The sequence below is a fragment of the Zygosaccharomyces rouxii genome (genome assembly GCF_000026365.1).
Source record: "Zygosaccharomyces rouxii strain CBS732 chromosome G complete sequence".
NCBI classification, from domain to species: domain Eukaryota; kingdom Fungi; phylum Ascomycota; class Saccharomycetes; order Saccharomycetales; family Saccharomycetaceae; genus Zygosaccharomyces; species Zygosaccharomyces rouxii.
Window position 1 is genome coordinate 873,978 of NC_012996.1, and position 21,504 is coordinate 895,481.

General features: G+C 38.6%; 13 protein-coding genes and 1 non-coding gene across 14 annotated transcripts; 8 read left to right on the forward strand and 6 right to left on the reverse strand.

The window, feature by feature from the left end:
• Window positions 1-57: 57 nt before the first annotated feature.
• Window positions 58-2,652, reverse strand: BUD6 (formin-mediated actin nucleation enhancer; the record flags this gene model as incomplete). Its single annotated transcript, XM_002498417.1, has 1 exon — window positions 58-2,652. The coding sequence occupies one exon, from the start codon at window positions 2,650-2,652 to the stop codon at window positions 58-60; it is 2,595 nt and encodes an 864-aa protein (XP_002498462.1).
• A 208-nt stretch (window positions 2,653-2,860) lies between these two features.
• On the forward strand, window positions 2,861-7,132 carry MMS22 (Mms22p; the record flags this gene model as incomplete). Its single annotated transcript, XM_002498418.1, has 1 exon — window positions 2,861-7,132. The coding sequence occupies one exon, from the start codon at window positions 2,861-2,863 to the stop codon at window positions 7,130-7,132; it is 4,272 nt and encodes a 1,423-aa protein (XP_002498463.1).
• Window positions 7,133-7,201: 69 nt separating this feature from the next.
• On the reverse strand, window positions 7,202-8,626 carry SWC4 (Swc4p; the record flags this gene model as incomplete). Its single annotated transcript, XM_002498419.1, has 1 exon — window positions 7,202-8,626. One exon carries the CDS (start codon window positions 8,624-8,626, stop codon window positions 7,202-7,204), a length of 1,425 nt encoding a protein of 474 aa, XP_002498464.1.
• Window positions 8,627-8,782: 156 nt separating this feature from the next.
• CUL3 (cullin CUL3) lies at window positions 8,783-11,011 on the forward strand (the record flags this gene model as incomplete). The annotated part of the gene is made up of 1 exon (XM_002498420.1): window positions 8,783-11,011. The coding sequence occupies one exon, from the start codon at window positions 8,783-8,785 to the stop codon at window positions 11,009-11,011; it is 2,229 nt and encodes a 742-aa protein (XP_002498465.1).
• On the reverse strand, window positions 10,999-11,715 carry CWC24 (U2-type spliceosomal complex subunit CWC24; the record flags this gene model as incomplete). Its single annotated transcript, XM_002498421.1, has 1 exon — window positions 10,999-11,715. One exon carries the CDS (start codon window positions 11,713-11,715, stop codon window positions 10,999-11,001), a length of 717 nt encoding a protein of 238 aa, XP_002498466.1.
• A 290-nt stretch (window positions 11,716-12,005) lies between these two features.
• Window positions 12,006-13,544, forward strand: ZYRO0G10978g (PEX28-32 family peroxisomal membrane protein; the record flags this gene model as incomplete). The annotated part of the gene is made up of 1 exon (XM_002498422.1): window positions 12,006-13,544. One exon carries the CDS (start codon window positions 12,006-12,008, stop codon window positions 13,542-13,544), a length of 1,539 nt encoding a protein of 512 aa, XP_002498467.1.
• Window positions 13,545-13,820: 276 nt separating this feature from the next.
• Window positions 13,821-14,057, reverse strand: RPL38 (60S ribosomal protein eL38; the record flags this gene model as incomplete). The annotated part of the gene is made up of 1 exon (XM_002498423.1): window positions 13,821-14,057. One exon carries the CDS (start codon window positions 14,055-14,057, stop codon window positions 13,821-13,823), a length of 237 nt encoding a protein of 78 aa, XP_002498468.1.
• Window positions 14,058-14,406: 349 nt separating this feature from the next.
• Window positions 14,407-15,573, reverse strand: TFG2 (transcription factor IIF subunit TFG2; the record flags this gene model as incomplete). The annotated part of the gene is made up of 1 exon (XM_002498424.1): window positions 14,407-15,573. The coding sequence occupies one exon, from the start codon at window positions 15,571-15,573 to the stop codon at window positions 14,407-14,409; it is 1,167 nt and encodes a 388-aa protein (XP_002498469.1).
• Window positions 15,574-15,716: 143 nt separating this feature from the next.
• PRP18 (mRNA splicing protein PRP18) lies at window positions 15,717-16,451 on the forward strand (the record flags this gene model as incomplete). Its single annotated transcript, XM_002498425.1, has 1 exon — window positions 15,717-16,451. The coding sequence occupies one exon, from the start codon at window positions 15,717-15,719 to the stop codon at window positions 16,449-16,451; it is 735 nt and encodes a 244-aa protein (XP_002498470.1).
• Window positions 16,452-16,643: 192 nt separating this feature from the next.
• On the forward strand, window positions 16,644-17,651 carry ZYRO0G11066g (uncharacterized protein; the record flags this gene model as incomplete). The annotated part of the gene is made up of 1 exon (XM_002498426.1): window positions 16,644-17,651. One exon carries the CDS (start codon window positions 16,644-16,646, stop codon window positions 17,649-17,651), a length of 1,008 nt encoding a protein of 335 aa, XP_002498471.1.
• Window positions 17,652-17,739: 88 nt separating this feature from the next.
• On the forward strand, window positions 17,740-18,690 carry ECT1 (ethanolamine-phosphate cytidylyltransferase; the record flags this gene model as incomplete). Its single annotated transcript, XM_002498427.1, has 1 exon — window positions 17,740-18,690. The coding sequence occupies one exon, from the start codon at window positions 17,740-17,742 to the stop codon at window positions 18,688-18,690; it is 951 nt and encodes a 316-aa protein (XP_002498472.1).
• Window positions 18,691-18,821: 131 nt separating this feature from the next.
• ZYRO0G11110g (uncharacterized protein) lies at window positions 18,822-19,085 on the reverse strand (the record flags this gene model as incomplete). Its single annotated transcript, XM_002498428.1, has 1 exon — window positions 18,822-19,085. The coding sequence occupies one exon, from the start codon at window positions 19,083-19,085 to the stop codon at window positions 18,822-18,824; it is 264 nt and encodes an 87-aa protein (XP_002498473.1).
• A 500-nt stretch (window positions 19,086-19,585) lies between these two features.
• Window positions 19,586-19,685, forward strand: ZYRO0G11132r. The gene is given in 2 exon segments: window positions 19,586-19,622; window positions 19,641-19,685. It is a non-coding gene; the product is annotated as a tRNA-Ser (tRNA).
• A 412-nt stretch (window positions 19,686-20,097) lies between these two features.
• On the forward strand, window positions 20,098-21,498 carry NMA2 (nicotinamide-nucleotide adenylyltransferase NMA2; the record flags this gene model as incomplete). The annotated part of the gene is made up of 1 exon (XM_002498429.1): window positions 20,098-21,498. One exon carries the CDS (start codon window positions 20,098-20,100, stop codon window positions 21,496-21,498), a length of 1,401 nt encoding a protein of 466 aa, XP_002498474.1.
• Window positions 21,499-21,504: the final 6 nt, after the last annotated feature.

The following is a 21,504-nucleotide window of genomic DNA, read 5'->3' on the forward strand; positions in this document are numbered from 1 at the left end:
AAGAAGTAAAAAAAAAAACAACGAAAAAACGGCAAAAAAAATTTAAATGACAAGTCATTAAAGATCGAGGCCACCAAAGTAAGCTCTCAAATTATTTTCGTCCTTTTGTTTCCGTATCCTCTCCACTTCTTCTACACCCCCAGCAGTTTTCAAATTGCCTTTCTCAACAAAGTTGCCCAATTCATCTTCGAAAGCATCAGTGTCTCGATATTCTCTTTCTCTTTCCCACATTTTCTGAGCTCTTTCCAATGCCTCAATTCTTTCGTTATGATCGGGATTCAAAGCTTGAACTTCGTTAAGAACTTGATCTCTGACCCTGTGGAAGGTACCAGGCTCAGGAATAGGTAGAATTGGATTAGACCTCGATTTCTTAGGATGTCTTTCCTGTTCAACACAGCACATGTTAACAAGATCAAACGTTTCTAATGCCTTACCCAAGTCTTCTTTCAAGTCTGCCGTCAAATCTTCCTGCAGTGTGAGAAATTGTTGTTCTTCACATACTTTCTCCAATTCTGCCTTCCAAATTTTCTTCCATTGTGGTTTTTCATTCTGCATGAACATCTGCATCATCGACAAATCATTTTCAGCTAATACTAATTCTTTTTGAACCGAGTCAAGTTTCTTCTTAGATGGCTTAACGCCATGAACTGCAACATCTTTCCTCAAAACTTCAATAACATCTTGCAAATCATCCACTTTACTTAACAACGCATCGGACAACTCACTCAATCTATTTTGAGAAGTTTCGATGTACCTGTTATTACTAGATGACTTGTCTGCCTCTAAAGACAAGTTCTTGAAATTTTCTAACTTCGATAACACAGTGCCAATAGTAGACTCAGATTTTCTCTTGCTCTCATTGTGAAGTTGTCTCAGGACAGATAGTTCTTGTTTTAATGCGCTAACAGTTTCCACCGGGACGGCTGGTCGAGTAAAAGCAGGAGCAGGAGTAGAAGTAGAAGTGGGTACGTTTCCGCTCAAAACACTCTTATCCATATTTCTGGAAGCTAAAGACAACTCGTGGGTTTTTAACGATTCCTGAGTTTTCATTGACAAATCCCTCATTTGGTCCAACATATCTTCTTGCGCTCTGCTTATTTCACCTCTCAAAGATGAAATTACTTCTGCGAAATTAATCTTAGGTTCCTTTTCCATTTCTACGTCTTTGTTTCCTGTTTTTCCCTCGTCTTCCTTCTTATCCTTGACTTTTAATTCGACTATACATCCATCATGCAAATCAGATAAACCTTGTTGGTCCAATTCATAGAAAACAGAGAATTTTGGATCCTGTAAATACAAATCTGGAAAACTATCCTCGTCAAATGAATATGCAAATTTCTCGACAAACAATAATTGTAATTCATGCATGCTTGTCGGAGGTGGTAAGTGGCATTTCTTTGTTTTCCCATTCATTCTTAAGAAAATCGTGTACAATGGTCCACTCGGGTCTTCATCCTGTTTCTCATTGATATGATCAGTTTTTGCGCTTGTAAATGAAGCACCACTGGTATCTGCATGCAGCCGCGGTTGAAAAACTGGAACTGGGGAAACGTCTGGCGGCACAGGAGATTTATTAGTAGTAGATTTAGCAGTAGTTTGATGGTTAAGTTCTTTATCATAATCATTATCGTAATTGTTGCCAGTACCTCTTTGTGAGCTCGGTGCTTCTTTATCAACGGGTGATTCCAATGTCTGAGCCATGAGGTCTCTAGGTAATGGTGGTGCCAAAGATGCGGGTGAAGATGCGGGCAAGGATGGAGTCACAGTATTTGCCAGAGAAGGTGGCACAGAGGCTAATGCGCCGGCCGCTGCCGCTTCTGTATTCGAATGGTTGGTTAATTTTGCCATCTGATAGGCTGAGAATCTCTTAGAAGCTCGCCTCTGTAAATTATTGCCTTTCTTTAATTCAGACAATGCTTCTGTTTCGGAGAGATTCTGTTGTTTAGGAGCCGCCATATGCGTTGCAGCGTCAGGAACATTGGAAGAACTAGAATTCACAGGAGACGCAAGAGATGCATTTTTAGCTATCTCAGGAGACATGATATCATTTTTCCTATGTGTTCTAGGTTCAGAAATTTCTTGACCATGGGTCTTCGGTGTAAAACTTACACTTGGCGTCCTAGAACTTGGCGGCGTAGACTTATTGGAAAGGGACAAGCTACTCACAGTGGAGGGACGTTGTTGATGTAAACTCCTCTTCGTACCTTTTTCGGATTTCATTGATTTTAAAAGAGCTTGCTTAACTTTCAATTTATCCAGAAGGGTAACAATAATTTCTCTGATACTAGGTAAATACTTGTTTAGAGTCTCATCAGATGGTTCATCCCTCAAAGCAACTTCTAACACACGACGTAAGTCCATTGGGACATCCCCCAGATCTGAAACTTCGAGACCAGAATGGCTGAAGAATTTGGATACAAGTTTAAAATCATTACCTAGTTGAACGTAGGCATCCGAAACCATTCTCTCATTAACAATACCTTTAGACCACTGTGTCAGCGTTTGTAGAAGCTGTTTCGTTGACATCAGTAACTTCGTCACCGTTGTTTCCACGCTAGAATTACTCAATGTCGATGACGAAGATTTCCTCGATGAATTTGAGCTGTGACGACCATTGGGATACTCTAAACCTTCCCTACCACTAGAAAGCATTTTCCCAGTTTAATTACAATACAATTCACAGCTAGATGAATTTCAAAATCCTTCTTTTTCTCTCAAGTGTCCTGTTTTAAGGTGAAGTTAGAGTTAAGTTGTTAGAACTCTCTCGGTGAAAACGTCACCACGAGTACAAAAGGAATCAAAAGTGTGAAAAGTCTGCCACAAGGGTTGATTCTAACTTGCCGTGATAGGACCCTGATTTATGGTGGTGGATGATTCTGGTACGGTAGTTGTTCCGGACTCTGAGGGTGATGGTGAAGGTGAAGAGACTTTAATCTTTAGCCCTCATGATAACGACAATATAATGGCACCTATTGAAGCAGGTGTAGTTCCTCTGGGCCAGGCAGTGCGATTGGAACCTGAGGATTTGCCTTCAGAACATAGTAGAAGGTTTCTGAGGAGAAGGAAAGCTATCCAGCGGATGCCCTACAGTTTGGAAAGGATAAAGCATAAGCAATTGTTACAAGGATACGATATGTCAGGATTCGAAAGCATATCTGAAGAGCTGAAGTTGCCTCGTCCCAATCCAGACCTATTGGGAAGCTTCCAAGATACCAAAATCCCAACAGATCTATCACGCAGGCGTAATGATAAGGGTCACCATGATGAAGAAGATGTTGTAACGGAACCGATTATTGGTCCAGTTTCTGAAGATGAAGCAAGTGAAGCAGAGGAAGAAGAACGGCAGGAGCAAGAAGATGAAGTTGAGGAAGAAGAAGGAGAAGAAGATAATGAAGAGGAACTTGTGAAATTCAGAGGAAGATTAATTAATATCAAGACTGGATTTCGTGGTGTACTACCGAGAGTTGCATGGGAAAAGGCCATTAAACAACATAATTCAACTACTAGGAATTTTAAAAGGAGAAGAGATTCTGCAAGTGGTAATCACAGGGGTGTTGCCAAGAAGAAAAATGTAGCCACAGAGAAAAATGTTAATCAAGATGATTCTCTTTTGAACGATTTAATTGTACCGGATGATGAAGTTCCTCTGGATGACCAGATATCTTTACCTTTGAGAAAGACAAATCAGCAGGAGGTACATGACTTGAAACAACTTGATCAACAGTATCAAAAGAAATATGATCACCAGTATCTTAGTGACTATGAAGATGAAGTTGAAGAGGATCAAATGGATAATTTTATTATAGAATTAGGTGAAGTTCAAAATAAAAATCAAGTTGAAATTGCTCCTACATTTGTTTTGACTCCACAAGATACTTTTAACCAAGATGATGATGATCCTGATTTGATGGAAGTTGGCGCTGTCGAAAACGACGAGGGCGCCATTGATGGAATGCTTTCAAAGGGTCCACGTATTAAAGGCCAAGGGAAATTTAAATCCAGTACTAAGAGGCTGGGAGACACTACCCGACCTGGTTCTACTCGAAAACCGTCAAGTTACAGAATGACACCGCAAAGGAGATCTGTCAGGGCCCCCAATAGAGGCAATCAACAGCGCATTAAGCAGCAGACCAGGCTACCGTCCAATTATTTACCTTCTCAAAATAGCCTAAAGGAAGCAGAATCTTCTAATTTGAAACCTACATCCACCCAAAAGAAGCACAATGATAAAGCCAAGAACAAAAAACAAAACTCTGAAACGATTGGACCCTTTGCTCCTCTAGGTTCAACAAATACAAGGCGTGCAAATGTGTTTTCAACCGTCATGGAAGCGCCAAGTGACAAGTATGCACTTCCCAAACATGGAATTTCAAAAAGTGAGAGCTCAGATTTAATCATTCTTGATAACACGAATGAAGATTTAAGAGAAGAGGCACCCCTTAGTGCATTGAAATCTCTTTTCGATGAGAAACAGGTTATTCCTCCGGATACAATTTCCTTGAATTTGCCTGATAGACAATTCGTTTTATCAAAATTTCATAGAAATGATACCCCTTTAGTATTGAGCAATATTTTTGACCATATAACTGAGCGTGGTGTTACTGATAAAGAACTTTTACAAATTTCTGAAAGTGTAACTTTGTTCTTATTACATTTTAACCATCTAGGTGTGCTTCCGGTCATCTCTGAATTTCATAAGCGGTTTAGATCCAAAGTAAGTCTGTTGCGAGAAAAAGCTAAGTCAATCCATTTTTATCAAATTGCTGTTTGTCAACTAATGCTTTTGGAGGTTTCCAAGTATTCTGACATTTCGAACGCTTCACGAGTCGAACTAAACTCCAGTATCCTCAATCACATTATCTCTTTTTTCAAATTACTCTCTTATTGCTATGATGCTGTAGCTAAATCAGACCCAAACTATTTATTCCAAAGTTTTGATATTTTGTCAAAGATTGCAAAGATGCTTAATCAATATGATACCTTGTGGGACAAGTTGCAAGAACAGGGCTTTCGACCCGAGGTTTGCTCCTTCCTAATCGATAGCTTCCACACTAATAATCCACACTGGGAAATTCTCAAAATTGAGCAAGATTACACTTCTATTAAAGAAGCATTCAGGTTTGTTAATCATTGTAAAAGAAGATACAATTGGAAAATTACTAAAAATTTGATATTCCTCTTTGATAAAATATTCAAAAGAAGAAGGTTTGAAGATTTTACAAACGAATGTGCGTTGACCTCTGGTTACATACTAAAACCTTCTCAGGCGCTGAGGAATAATACAATGTTTAATAATTATTTGAATCTTTTACAAGAAATTGAGCTGTCGGACTTGGTAGTAGAGAGAATTATACCGATGGGTGAATTATCGCCAAACGACTCTGTGGCCGCCTTAATAAACAGATTAAATCTTTTGATGGTGTTGGCACGCGGTTCTCATGTCAATTTGGAAAAGCGCATGGAGGACTTGTTAAGGCCCTTACTGGATTCTGAATACCTGTCAAAACAAGACCATCAATCTTTGAAAAAGATCGGCCAACTCGTTCTTGATGGTATTCTTTCTCTAGCCGATATCAACAGAATTAAAAATTTACCATTCAGGGGCAAAATTCTGGTTATGACATTTAAGAATCTGCTCTTTGAATGCGGAGAAACCTTAGAAGGAGCTTGGACTAATTTTTTAGATCAGTTGATCCCAATCATTGAGAGATCTACTAAATCAAAATTGCTATTTTGCAAGGAATTCTACCCTTGTCTCATTTTAATGTCACAGAGAGATATTTTCACTGAGAATCTAGTACAAGTGTTACAGCTTTATCTGAGGAACTTATCCCTATTAGGAGCTAAATGGGCCCAGAGAAACATCCTTCAAGTTGTCAAGAATAAGGTTGATCTCTCTGCAAATTGGATCGACTATTACTGCACAGTGGGTAAATTTTTAATTCAAAGTAATGTTATGTCTTGGTGGTCTTTCTACATGTACAATGACGTAAGAAACTCATTGACAAACAAATTTTACTTTGACTGCAAAATTCTACAAATGTGTGATAACCAGTCCTTTGAATTGATCAAAAAGTCTATGTTTACAACCGCGACTAATTCTATTTTGCAAATTTCTTCTACTTGGTTTCGTCGTTTTTTGATTCAATTGATGAATCGGGAGTGCTCGATCATTATCGACCATAGGTATAATAAATCGTCAAACGACACGTTAAACATCGCTAAAAGGTTCGTGTGGATGCTAAACAGACTTTCATACAATGATTTACTTTTACAGTTCATTTCAAATTTGAAAAATTGTCATCAAAAAAAAGTTGTTAGTATTGAATTCGTCACCCAAATGTTAGAGTATCTGAACCTAAAATTCATCGATAATATTAAAGATAGCCATGACTTCTTTTCATTGAAGAGGGAGCTTGGTATATCTGATATTGAAACAGAGAAGAGCGCCTTTAGAGATGCTTTCAGATCTCAAAAAGATCCAATTTCTCAAGCATCCTTTGTCGAATGGGGATTAATTCATGCTCACTCAAATGAAGAGGAGATGAAACGCTATATGGATAAACTGGAATCCTTGTTCAATTTTTCTGCCCCTGAGGGATCTTTCCGTTTTTTCATTAGACTAATTACGGTACATCTCCGAGGGTACTTCCTACACTGCAAGCGAAGGCTCTTAATTTATTTTCTTTATCTGATCAACGGAGTTTTAAACGCCAGACACCTTCAAATTTCAAACAGTGAATTTTTGGAACTCTGCATGCTTCATAAAATTCTCTGTTCACCTAACGACGTCATGAACAACGCTATCGTAACTGAGGATCCAAGTAGTCAAAAAAATCTTCGGGCTGAATATCTTCAATTTCAATTCAATGTCTTGAGGATAGCCGATGGGTTTTTGGAATTCGAACTTCTAGCCCAAATGTCTAGAAAATTCTTGAGTGGTAGCCCATGGTCGGGGGAGTTACTATACGAAGAACTATTCGATATTGAATTATCAAATAAAATAGAGGATATCTTCCGGTACAACAGTTTGACCGAACAGTTGGACCACGTGTACATCCTACATGACCTTAATGAAGAAGAGCTTGAATCTAGTATTTCTGAATTGATTAAGGATACTCCCCCTCAGTAAATATAGCATCAAAAATAATGAATATACTTGTAATTAAAATTTCAACTTTATTTCATTTTGCATTTCGTATTATTTTGTGATAGCCTTCTCAGCTTCTAATTTATCGAGATGTTTTTTGAGGTCGACCAGTGCTACGATACGCTTGAGTAATTCCTCATGTCTCTGAACCACATCGTAGGACGGCATTGCGGGTCTGACGGATAATCCTAATTCTTGTAGCATTGCAGCCACTTTACTCTGAAGGGCAGGCTTAAACGTTGAAATTTTGCTCGATCTTAAATAAACACCTGGTGGTAATTTATCGCCATGGGCCATCACACCGAGAGATTTTCTTTCATCGGCGCTGAATTTTTCTAATAAATGTTCTGCATACACAGTTTCTGCCTTACGCTTGATAGCCGTTTGCATTTCTTGCTTTTGTCTCTTAGTTTTCTTCAATTGATTGGTGTCTTGAGTCTCCTGCTTTTTATCTTGTATTTGTTGCAATTGTTGGCGCTGAAGGGCAAACAATTGCTGTTGTTTCATCCAAGGATTTTCTGGTACTGTAGATTCATGCTTGCGTTTTCTAGATTTATCTGATAGTAAACTTCCATATAGCTGGGACATTCCTTGAGATGTCAGGTACTGAGAAACTGATTGGTCTGAATTTGGAGAATCCAAAAGACGCAAGAGTGATTCTCTTTCATTCAACGTTTTTTTAGCTGCCATTTCAAATTTTCTAGACTCCACAATCAACGCTTCTTCCTCAGCAATTTCTGCAGCAGATCTCGCCAGTAATCTCTGCAAGTACTTCTTTCTTTCGAGTTCCTTTTCTTTGGGGAAATCCAACGAGGGCAGTAATGGATCATTGGGACTTTTGGCTACAAAATATCGTTGACACACTTTATAGAATTTTTCTTTTAACTCCTCCAATGTCCTAGATCTACCATAATTATAACGATCCTGAATGACAAACCAACGTAAGTCATACTTTCGACAAAGTTGAAACAAGTAATCCACTTCTTCGTATTCCCAGTCATCAGTATCTTCCTGAGACGACGTTCCAGAGTCCTCCTTCTTTATAAGTTCTTCATTCGGGATGTTATTGGCCATAAAACTCTCGTAGGTTTCTTTATCGAAGCTGGGTATCCTCAGGTGGACATTAAATTTTGTATATGAAGACTCCTTGGCTTCTTCACCAACTAACTCCTTAGAGCCTTTGACCCAATGATGCAAGTTCAAATGATCATTGGCTTTAAATTCGGCATTGGTCCATGGAGAAGGTTTAGTTGTGTTAGTCAACTTATCCTTAAACCTACTAGCTGGTTGGACTACTATAGGAGGTTGATTTTCACCAAGGAGATTGTATAATTCTCTTTGCATCCCGGTTACTTGTGGCCTGGGAGCCTTCGAAGCTCCAGAAGCTGAAGCCGTTGGTGGTGGTGAAGCAGAGTTTCCATGACTTTTAGGTTTTTGCTGGATGTTTAACACATCGAGAATATCAGAGGAAGACATTTAGAACTTGCTCTTTGTTCTGTTTTGCCTTTCTTACAAAGTATCTTGTTTAATACTAGAGGACTTTTCAAACATAACAGACCTTAACAACTCCAAGAACTGCGCAAGAATTGAAAAATAGACATTTAGTATTTTTATACCAGTTCATCAGAAATAATGATATCTTCTAAGAAGGCCAAGATTCGAGTTCCCAACAGGTTAGGCCTTCCTGGTCAAAATTTTGAAAGCCTCTGGGGTATATTGAAGGATGCCATCGACCACATCTATGCAGATCAAGTTAGTGAGCTTTCATTCGAACTGTTGTATCGAACAGTATACACTCTGGTGCTAAGGAGGAAGGCTTTGGACCTGTATAGTCATTTGGAAAGTTATTTGGGAGATAAATTAGATGAATTAAAGCAAAATAATTTGAAAGATGTGGAAGGTTTCGAACTTTTACAGAAGTTATTTGAAATTTGGAAATCACAATGTCGTTGCTTTAAGCTTATAAGTGATGTGATGATCTACCTGGATAAGGTTTATTGTAAATATGAAAGGAAAATGGAAACCTATGATATGGGGTTGGAATCATTCAAGAAACATGTAATTAATCCTATCAAGGAGAATATAAGTGAAGCTATGTTATCGGATATTAATAAAGTTAGATCACAGGGATCATTGCAAGTACCACACGCTGATACTTGGAAAGGAATTGTTGGTATGATGGAAACCCTAGAAGATGAGAAGGATAATTACTTTTCAGCCCATTTGGAACCTGTACTTCTGCGAGAGACTGAAAACTATTACAAAAATGCAATAAACTATAGGGAATTGTTGCCAGTGGAATATTTGGAAACCATGAAGAAATTGAAATCATATGAATTCTCCTTAGATCAAAAATTCATCAATGGTGATTCTACAGTTAAAGTTACCACCGTCTTGGAGAGCGTATTGATTTGGACCGAACAATTCATGGAAGCTATACCAATTTTAATACGTGATTCATTAACAAATAATAATGTTGAACTTTTGAAAGAGCTATGTTCGTTGTCATCAGAGGAGAAATACTGTACTAAAATTTTAGATTGTATCAAAAACTGTATTTGGGAAGACGTTACTTCCCTAAGTGTGGACAAGAACTCAAGAAGAAGGGCACAAGTCGCTACTCAATGGACTACCAAGGTCATCGAAATTTACAATTACTATCAATCTCTTTTATCCACCGTAGATCTCCATATTTTCATATTTGATGGACAAGATAACTCCAGTTTAAATTTGATCAATGAAGTGATAGGGAAGTACTTGAACCAAGATGCAGTGCAAACTTGCGAATTTATTACCCTTCATCTGGATGCATTCGCAAAATCAACAGAAGACAAGCGAGATATTAATAGTGTGAAGGAAAGTTTGGAAGATTGTGTGAAAATATTTAAACTTATTTCAGAGAAGGATGTCTTTGAGAACTTTTACAAGAAACAAATGTCAAAAAGGCTGCTTCATCAAAGGTCCTCAATTAAATTGGAGAAATGGCTTGTTAAGCAAATCAAGGGTGAAATGGGTACTTTCTTCACATCTAAATTAGACGGTATGCTCAGAGATATTAACCTTTCCGCAGGATTATCTCGTTCTTTCAAACCTGATGAAAATCTTTTGCCAGATTGTGTCTTTACTTCACAAATTTTAACGATGACCTCTTGGCCCTTCCAAACCGCCAATGTATTGGATGAAAATGTGATATTACCACCTCAGATGCGTCAATACAAAGAGGAATTTGAAGTTTTTTACAACAGAAAATATAACGATAGAACTTTAAGATGGGCGCATCATTTAGGGTTTATGGAGATTGGATTTCAATTTAAAAATGGATATTATGAAATCAGTATGCCGATCTATGGTGCTATAGTTTTCCTACTTTTCGAAGACCATGAAGAATTAACCACTGAACAAATTTCAGAGCTGACAAACATGCCAGAACAAGAGCTACAGAGGCAGTTAATTTCGTTGTCTTTGGCCCCCAAATCCCGAGTTCTAAAGAAGAAGCCCCTGTCGAAGACGATTTCACCACAGGATACGTTTTGCATAAATTATGGATTTACTTCACCCACACAAAAGGTCAAGTTACAGACGATTGCCAATATCACAACAAAGTCAGAGGCCCAATCTCAAGCAGGACAAGATTCTTTGGAGAAAGAACGTGTGATAGAGGTAAATGCTGCCATTGTGAGAATAATGAAATCTTGCAAAAAGTCGATACACGACGAGTTGTTTCAACAAGTGTCTGAAACATTGAAGGATAGATTTACTCTAACGCAGTCTGTCTTCAAGAAAAGCGTTGCTAACCTTTTGAACAAAGAATACTTACAGAGAGATATGGAGGACACCAATATTTATCACTATATATCTTGATTCTGCTTCTGATCTTTTAATATACACTTTAAATTTTTGGCAATTCTGGCCACACCATGGGTATCTTGACCGCATATGGCACAGTTAGGATCCTTTCTCACTCTCTGTGTGAAGCAACTACTACAGAAATAGTGTCCACAATTAGTGACAATGGGGGACTTGTAATCTTCTTTGCAAATTAAGCATTTGAAGGGAATCCCTTCAACCTTGGATTTGTCGCTTTTAGAACTAGAGGACTCATCAATTTTCCAATCTTGATTCATCTTCCAACCTGTCTTAAAATCATCTCTCGAATGTAAAAACTTACAACTATCACCATAACCACAGTAACCCGTCTGTTTAAAATCCTTGCATACATCCGGATGGAAATCTGTTAAAATACTAACTTTAACGTTTTTGGGTTGAGTCATAGCACCTTTGCCTTTCATTTTAAAATTAACAACAGGTTCCCCTTCAGAAGTCTTGACTTCCTGCTCACCAAATAACAGCTTAAATTTATCGTCATTATCGTCATTATCATCCTGGATTTCAGCATTTGAAATACTCCTTCCTTCAACCCCATTACTCTCTAAACCCATCATAGATTTACCCTTCACTTCTGGCACCTTGATCACCTTTCCACTTTCATCTTCACCACATCCGCTCAGATCGACCTTCTTCCTTTTGACACCTGAACCTTGTTTAATAGATCTCTTTTTAAACATATTTCTAAAGGCTCTACATAATCGTTTACTAGTAAATTTTAGTGACCTTTAGTTGGTTATAAAGTTTATACGATCCCTAGACAACATGTCGTGATGAAATATTGTTCGCGCATCAACATTAAACCATCGTACTGAACCGAAAGATCTACCAGTACCACATTGAAAAGTAAAGGAAAAGACTAGTAAAGAGGCTTTTAAGTGACTCCAATAGGGCTTCAGTTTAATTCTAGGGTCATAGTTATTGGTACTGGAGTTTTGACTGCCGTAAAATTGTGGTATAGGGCCTAGTTATGAGTGACAACAGTGCCAAGGATCGTGAGACAAGGGCACAGTTTGTGGATGAGCCGACGAATAGGATTGGTGGTAATACTACAAAAGTGATTCGTAGTGCTTTGAAGAAGAGGAGCGGGTCAGGTCAAGATGATAGCGATGATAGTGGTGCCATAGTATCATCCCCCTTACTTACTTCTACACCACCAACGATTTCTAAAGCATTAGTTAAGTTATATCCCAATCTAATAGTGGTTGATAGAACCCTTAGTCTTTTAACGTGGACTAGTGATGATATTTGGCCCAGCGTTTTAATGGTTTTGAGTTATATGGCTGTGATACTTTATTTCGAAACTATTGCCAAATATTTTGGTCATTTAGTGGTCGTTGCCATTATGTGGGGGTATTCCCAATTAGATAACCATGTTGAAGAAACTCTTAGTACGCATCCGACTTTAGATGATATCGTTTATGTGATGAATAGGGTTATTACTAAGGCCGATATTCTTTTATCGCCAATTACAATACTTAGTGCTCAAGACATTAGAAAATTATTATTTACAACGGCATTCCTTTCCCCTATCTATGTCATTATAACGTTATTCATTTTACCACCAAGAAAATTACTTTTCATTGGTGGTATATACGTTTTGACTTATCACTCCTCGTGGTCAAAAGTAACAAGACGTTTATTGTGGAGGTTTAAGTTGGTTAGATTACTCGTATTTTATGTTACAGGCCTTGATTTAGGTGGGATCAGTAGAAGTCAAGGTATATTTGCCGCAGTGCACAAACAGATGAACAACTTATCAGGCACTAATAATGATAGTGATGAAGGTTGGCCAATTAGATTTACCTACGTTCTTTACGAAAATCAACGTAGATGGTTAGGAATTGGTTGGACATCGAGTATGTTAAGTTATGAAAGATCGCCTTGGACTGATGAATTTTTTAACGAAGCTCCACCACCAGATCAATTTCAACTACCAGATGAAAATACCGGTATGGTTTGGAGATGGGTTGATAAGACATGGAGATTAGATAATACTAATGATGGTGCAATTCAATTATCAAGTACTAAACCAAAGACAACTGCTTCACCGAATGCTGATGAGGGCTTCATTTATTACGATAATACTTGGAAAAAGCCATCTACAGAAGACTCTTTCTCCAAATACACTAGGAGGAGGAGATGGGTTAGAACTGCAGAATTGCTAAAGATTAAAAATGTAGAAGGCACTGAATCCCCTAACATTACAGTAGATTCAACTTCTCATAACTCCACATCGCAGGCGGCAAATACCGATACCGGCGGCAGCGGTCATTCTACCGCTATAGCGCCAGAAAATTCGAATCATCAAAATGGAAGTAAACCCCATGAAAATTTGAAACGTAGGGGTGTGTCCTTTAGTGATGTGCAAAATGTTCATATTGTTCCACTTGAAAATGAAGATGAAGATGAGAGCAAGAATGAGTCAAGTAATGATGATGGTAATTATCATGATAATCAATTAGATGCAGAAAACAAGAATGAATCAACACCGCTCTTGCGAGATTGAAAACCAATAGGAAGCAAAATCGGGCTCAGGAAGCCTCTCATCAAAAACCACCTAATTTCAATATATATACATATATGTTTGCAAGTACTACTTTTTTTTTTCGTTACTCTTTATATGTAACATGTTAATGCACAGTATTTAATTTTAATACATCAATTCCCTTGATCAGAAATGAAATGGCGTCAAAGCATGCAATGCATTTATAATTGTTTTTTTGATTACTACAGTATATAAAACATATTAACACTAAGGAAATATCAATACCCCCAATACTTCTTACAATCTGTTAACGTTCAAAGTTGGTGGTAGAGATTGGATCAACTTCTTAGCCTTACCAGCGTCATTGACGACCAAAGTGTACAAGCTCTTGCTACCTCTAACCTTAAATTTGGTTTGTCTGAAAGACTTACCAGCCTTGTTCAATTTCTTGTTAACCTTAACGGTAGCGACTTTAACGTCGTTTCTTCTGGTCAATTCCAAAAATTGTTTGATATCAGCGATTTCCTTAGCCATCTTTAACTCAACTGGGGACGTCCTTATGGGCTCGAAACCTCTTTAACCAAAAACTCAAGCTTAACTCTTTACTATTACCTATTGACCATTCTATGATTCCTCCAATACCTTGTGGAATTTGGAAAAGTTTCGGCCCTCTGGTGAGTCGGTGCGTCTTTCTTTTCAGCTCGCGCCATCTTTTAAATTTTTCAAATTTGAAAACTTGTGGTGTACAGATTCTTTTTGTGGTGTACAGAGTTTTAGAACAGTCACTCATAATAAACCCATTATAAGATATAGATATAGATATATGTATATATGTGTGTGCGTATGTATTTTTTTTTTTTTTTTGAGCGTATATCACGAACCGTTAAACCACATCTTCCATTTCAATTTCATCATCACCTTCATTTTCACCTTCACCATCTTGTCCATCTTCACCAGTACCTTGCTCATCCGCCAATTCACCCAGAGTAGCTTTTCTTTCTTCTTCCTTTAATCTCTTGTATTCTGGTCTCAAGGTGTATTTGAATGCATATGGCCCTTTTTTCACCAAGGTTGCAACTTTATCCAAGCATTCTTTCAAGTGGGCTTCAGGTTGTCTTGTTCTTTCCTTTAATCCCTTCAGAGACCAATAGTCGTATTCATCAAATAATTTGAACAAATAGTCCAAAATTTCTTTCTTAGGCATACGAATTGATTTGGTATTGCTCTTTGCCTTTTCACGACCGACCTTCAAGAAGTTAGAGTTGTCACCCCTCATAGACATACCAGTGTGGCTCATTGTAACACCAACAGTTTCATCCAGCGTTGTAATACGTTCTTTGTTGTTATTTTTGATCAAATTACGTCTCTGTTCGACAATCTTGTGGTAATTAGGATCATTCATTGAAGGCATTACTTGACATTCATGACAAACGGTCCCTGTGATGGAGGTTTTTTTGGGGATTGTTTTCACATAGGGAATATACCTATCTCTACCATCTCTATCGGTCATAACTCTGTGGTTGAATTTCTTCCTATTGTTCCTACGTTTTAACTGTTGTTGTCTCCTTTTTAGCTCTTCCTCCCTTTCTTGTTTTCTTTGAAATGCTTGTTTCTGTTTCTCAGGATCTGTTGCTAATTCTCTAACACGTTGCTGATACTTCCTTAGGTTCTGCTCTGTAAACACAAATTCATTTTCAACCACTTTCTTGGTCAATTCTAAATCGTATTGATGCGGTATAGAATCGTTATCATTCTCATCGAGTACAAGTTGAATCTTGCTACCGTCTTTATTAATTCTAATCTTACCAAGCTGTTGACCATGAATATTGTTTCTGTCTCTCCATTTTTCAGCCAAAAACATGGGTAAACGCACCAACCAAACTTGTCTATTACTCTGGTTTAAATCTAAATCAAGCGATTCTTCGTAGACTTTATTCTCATTATTTTCAATATCGTTACCATCAAAGACTTCTTCCTCTTGACTCAAATACTCATCACCAGAATCATTCCCAGTTGAAGCATTTGTAACAGCACCAGTATCGTTAGACATATCTTCCCTTGTTTTTTTTACTGTGTTTCTTCTGTTTTCTCCCCGGTGTGTCTAGTAGTTTGTTGAGTTTAAGTTTCATCACCTTCAGTGTTATATATAAACACATAATGAACAAAGGGAAGCCATAGAGACTTTTGAAAACCATGGATATTGGGAATCTATTAAAGGCAGAAATCGATAAAAAGAAGAATGCATTAGATCTCAAAAATAGGCAAGTGGAAGAAGAACCTAGGGTAGCTTCATCGTTACCAGCACACCCAGAACAGGGCGAAAAGAGTTCAGATATGCTTGATTTGACTCAAAATAATGGACATAAGGCTGAGAATGCCTCCAACCCTGATGAATCTACTTTAGAAAGGCTGAGAACGCGTCCTGAAAGGATTGAAAGGGCTATTGAAGAAGATTCTCAAGTATCAATAGATATCGACCCTGTAACCATTGGTGACTCAGAGCGCCGACAAGAACTGTCGATGCAGTGTAATATATATATTCATGACTTGTTGAAAGATTGGTCTAATAGGGAATACCAGCCCCATTTACTACCTGAAACCGCCAAATGTTTCTTCCCACTACTGGTGCGGCTTAGAAAATCTAATTTAGACCTTGATTTACTCACTTCACTAGCGACAGTGTTATATCACTTACAAAGAGACGAATTTCAGCAGGCAACTGAATCCTACATGAAATTGAGTATAGGAAACGTTGCATGGCCCATTGGTGTAACTAGTGTGGGGATTCATGCTAGAAGTGCACAGAGTAGAATTCAAGGTGATCATAATGTTGCGAATATAATGGTTGACGATAGAACAAGATTGTGGATTACAAGCGTTAAAAGGTTAATCACATTTAGGGAAAGTTGTAGTGTTGGCAGCAATTGAAATTCCCGATAAACCGCTGCGACGCGCTTTCGTTTTAATGCTAATCAAAGCCATTCATTTGGGTGGCATAAACAGAAAAACAAGAGGTAAAGACTGAAAGTTGTTATACTTAGTTGCTGACATCTATTCACTGTTTGATTAGACCCTTAGACTGTCTATCATTTAATCTTCAAGCTAGAGCATCCTTTAAGCATGTCTGGAATTATTACTGGATTAATTGGATCATACGGACAGGGTTGGTTACAAGACAAGGCCAATGAATATGCAGAGGAGCATTTCCAACCTACTAAAGATCCATATTACGAAGAGTTACCAAGTGGTAAGAAAGTTAGAAGAAGGTTACCTGATTACTGTAGTAAACAGGAGAGTAAAGCATATAAAAAATTACAAAATCAGGCATGGTCCCACGACAAGGGTATGTGCGGTGGATGCTGTTGGTCAGAATGTATAGGATGGGCACCGTTACTAACTATAATACCTATTATTGGACCTGCGATTATGTATTCCATCCATGGTAAGATGGTTGACAGAGCTCAAATTCAGTTTGATTTACCCCAGGATATGGTTTTAAAGATGCACGGTAATATCGGTGTTGATTTGGCTATTGCTCTAGTGCCAGTGTTGGGAATCGTGTTTTCGTGGATGAATGCGTGTTCCACTAGAAACTGTGCAATGGTTTATAATTTTGTCAGTCAGAGGGCTATTGAAGCTCATAATCAGAAGATGAGAGGAAAGGCAGGTATTGCAGAAACAAAGAGAAATGATAAGGCAGAAGCTGCACAGGCGAAACAAAATGCAAAGGCTGCAAAGCATTCAAAATCACCGACACCAGTAGCTGCTGCTACTCCTCCTGCATCGGCACCAGCTGCCACTTCAAATGTTAAAAGTTCTAAATACACCCAGAAGGAGGTGAGATCAGCTTCTCCTCCATTAAGAAATGTCCCCAATACAGTTTCACCATTTGAACGCTCCTCCCCTCAGCCCTATTCGAGACCTGCTGCACCTTTGCCTCCTCCATCAGCTGCAATGCCAAACTCTGCAGTTGGGGGTCGTGTTGGCGGCGGTAACCCGTATGTAGTACAATCGACAAATCAAAGTTATCCAATGCAAGACTGGGGTCAAAGGCCATACCAAAGACCACCAGCTCCAACTCCGGGTCCTGCTGGTACCAAATCACGTGCACAGAGGCCATACATTTAGGAAACCGTGTAGTTTAATTCTAATGCATGAACAATAACAACTACAAGAATAGGAATAAGAACAGCCGCATACCTCGAGAAGAGCGAAAATGACAGTAGCTGATTCAAATCGTATTTGGATTGACGGATGCTTTGATTTTTCACATCATGGACACGCTGGTGCCATCTTGCAAGCTAGAAGGACCATTGGAGACCCACAACGAGGCTGGTTAGTATGTGGTGTTCATAACGATGAAGCCATTACTTTAAACAAGGGAACCAAACCTGTCATGAATCAATGGGAGAGGTACGGGCATACGAGATCTAATCGATGGTGCAGCGAAGTTGTGGAAGATGCTCCGTATGTGACCGAACCCTCGTGGTTAGATAGGTATAACTGTCAATACGTGGTACATGGAGATGATATTACGTTAGATGCCAATGGCGAAAACTGTTATAGAGTGGTTATTGAGCAAGGTAGATTTCTTATGGTCAAGCGTACGGAAGGTGTGAGTACATCAGAGATTATCCATCGTATTTTGGGTAAGTCTAAACCAGTAGATAGAACAAGTTTACCCACTTTTGATGAGTTGCAAATGTTTAGTAGCGGTTACAATGGATACGAACCTCATTGTTACGTCTTCGAAAACGATTTAAAGAACGTAGTGGTGAAAGGTGGGTATGATTTCCATTCCTATGATGGTCGTACCAAGCTTATCACAGGAGATTTTGATCTCTTTCATGTGGGACACATCGAACAACTGTCTCAATTACAAGGTCCTAACCATAGTTATCGTTTAATTGTCGTTGTCCAATTGGACGAGGGTAGTATAATGACATTGAGAGAAATTGCGCTAAGCCTACTAAGCTGTAAGTATGTAGATGGAATACTAGTAAAGCCTAGCGCGGATTTCCTAAAGCAATACAGTGATAAATTTATACCCATGCAATCGACATTCGATGGTCATTTCGGCTACTTAAACAAACAAATCATTATGGATCGTGTCCTAGAAAACAAACAGACCTATACCGAGCGTAACAAGAGAAAAGGATTCGAGTAAACATAAAACTGTAAATTTTACGACATATACTCCTATTTACTTAAATATAAGTTTATCTTATCATTGCGTGTTCGTTCCGATCCCAAAACCCCGTCTCATCATATCGTCAAAAATTCGTAAAAAACAAAAACTCATGCGTCACCAATGTGTTGTAACTTACCATACTTTTTCTCGTTCGATTGAACATTAGAACCTCTTCTCGATTTGTTGAAGACTTCTGGAATTTCACCGTCATCAATCAAATCTTCAATCTCATCACCTGGTCTGCCCCAATTACCTTTACCGTAACCTTGTTTCTTTACGTTGTATGGATTTTCACCAAAATGACCATTGTGGGTAAAGTATTTTGGATCAGGTCTTCCCTCATGTTCTGTCCATTTGGTTGTTCTTGTCATATCTGAAAAGGAAAAAGAGAAAATTAATATACTAGTAGCTATTTGTTGCGAATGCTAAATCGATTTCGTGTGAACTCGATTGATCTTAGTTAAGGCTTGTTGATCTGTAAAATAATATTACAAGTGAGAATTAAAGATCGCCGAGAGATTAGAATCCTCGAGAGCTAACCACCTTTTATATCTCGCCCCTGTGCCCCCTTTTCCGCCCCCCCTTTTATTTTCTCTCCCCCCACCTCCCTAGCCGCCGAGCCACCACCGCCATTTGTCTTCGCTTCTTCCCTCACTGTCAAGATAAGAATCATGAAGTCACCCATTACGCCGACCCTAAAATCAATATGCTCCTTCTATTTTCTTCTAGATTTCTCTATACGGAATCGAAGAAAGATCACACCTCTTTTTAGCACATACATCTCGTTACGTCACTGGAGACAGGGGATGTCCGGTTAACGGCAGAATGATGCGTCAAGAGGAGTGTTTGAACCCTCCCTTAACAGGAATACGTCCCAGTGGCCGAGTGGTTAAGGCGATGCCCTGCTATTAATCAGAATAGCAATTAGGCATTGGGCTATGCCTTCGCAGGTTCGAATCCTGTCTGTGACGCTATATTTTTTTGTTGCGTTCCACGATTTGGAATATCGGAGTTTTCCTCTGCTAACCTTCAAAGTAAGAGCCGGATTACAATATCGGCTTACTGCTCATTCGCTCGCAGTAACAATAGTAATAGTACCATTACGTGAGAGTAGACCCAGGAGACGCGCTGTTTTGTCGTTATTGCAACTCATCAGTTGAGGTCGCAAAACGTCAGGGTATCCATTTCGAAGTCAATTTTTCTTCGAGCAAAGTAAAACTGAGTGGTATTTGCAGGTGAACAATACTTTATCTACAACTGTAGAATTTTCTACGCGATATATCTGCTTCATCCCATTTGTCATTGGCGAGGATCCATTCATTACAAGATTGGGTCGAGATAGTTAGATAGACAGATAGATAGAGTAAGGAAGAAAGGAGAAAAATGGATCCTACAAAGGCACCTGATTTTAAACCAACGGATTCTAAATCGAGACCGGAACCACCACCAGATCCAATTTCAACAATTCCTAAATCGAGTCCTATTGTACCTTACGTTTTAGCTGACTACAACTCATCGATAGATGCACCATTCAATTTAGAAACTGCATTCAAAGGAAGAACTAAATCAAAAACAAGACCTCCTGCACCACCACCATCAGAGGCAAGGACACCAGCTAGTGATACTGGTGGTGTTGGCGTTGGTGTTGGTAGTAGTAGTGGTAGTAGTAGTCGTGCCCCTCATAGTCATTATCAACTACATCCATACCATCGCCATCGTGGGGGCCATAGGAATCCAGAGGAGAAAGAACAACATCGTAGAGCAAGTCACATCCCAATGAATACGACTGATTTTCAACCATTATCTGCTGAAATATCATCAACAGAAGAAGAGGAAGATACCGAAGGAAATGAAGAAGAGCTTGCTGAAGGAATTGACTCAAGGTTAAATTTAGACGATGACCCTGAAAAGGAAGAAAAAAGTGGTGGTATTAGTGTAGGAGTACGAAAGAATCAAATTGCAGATTTAGAAGAAGTTCCTCACGGAATTGTCCGCCAAGCAAGAAATTTGGATGATTATGAATTCCCCACGCATAGATTGGCTAAAAAATTGAAAAATCCAAATAAAATGCCCCTGGTAATTGTGGCGTGTGGGTCGTTTTCGCCAATTACTTATTTACATTTGAGAATGTTTGAAATGGCACTTGATGCTATTAGAGAACAAACTAGATTTGAAGTTATTGGTGGTTATTATTCACCAGTTAGTGATAATTATCAAAAACCAGGATTAGCAGCCGCAAGTCATAGGGTTCGTATGTGTGAGTTAGCTTGTGAACGTACTTCATCTTGGTTAATGGTTGATGCATGGGAATCGTTGCAACCAACGTATACTAGAACTGCAAAAGTTTTAGATCATTTTAATTATGAAGTTAACGTTAAGAGAGGAGGTGTTTCGACAGTCACAGGTGAAAAAATGGGGGTTAAAATTATGTTATTAGCTGGTGGTGATCTGATAGAATCAATGGGAGAACCAAATGTTTGGGCAGATGCCGATTTACATCATATTTTAGGTAATTATGGTTGTCTCATCTTAGAAAGAACAGGCTCTGATGTTAGATCATTTTTATTATCGCATGATATCATGTATCAGCACAGAAGAAATGTGTTAGTTATCAAACAATTGATTTACAACGATATCTCCTCCACTAAAGTACGTCTTTTCATAAGGCGTAATATGTCAGTACAGTATTTGTTACCCAACTCCGTCATTAGATACATTCAGGAACATGGATTGTACGTTAATCAAACTGAATCCGTTAAACAAGTTATGGGTACTAAGGACTAACCCTTT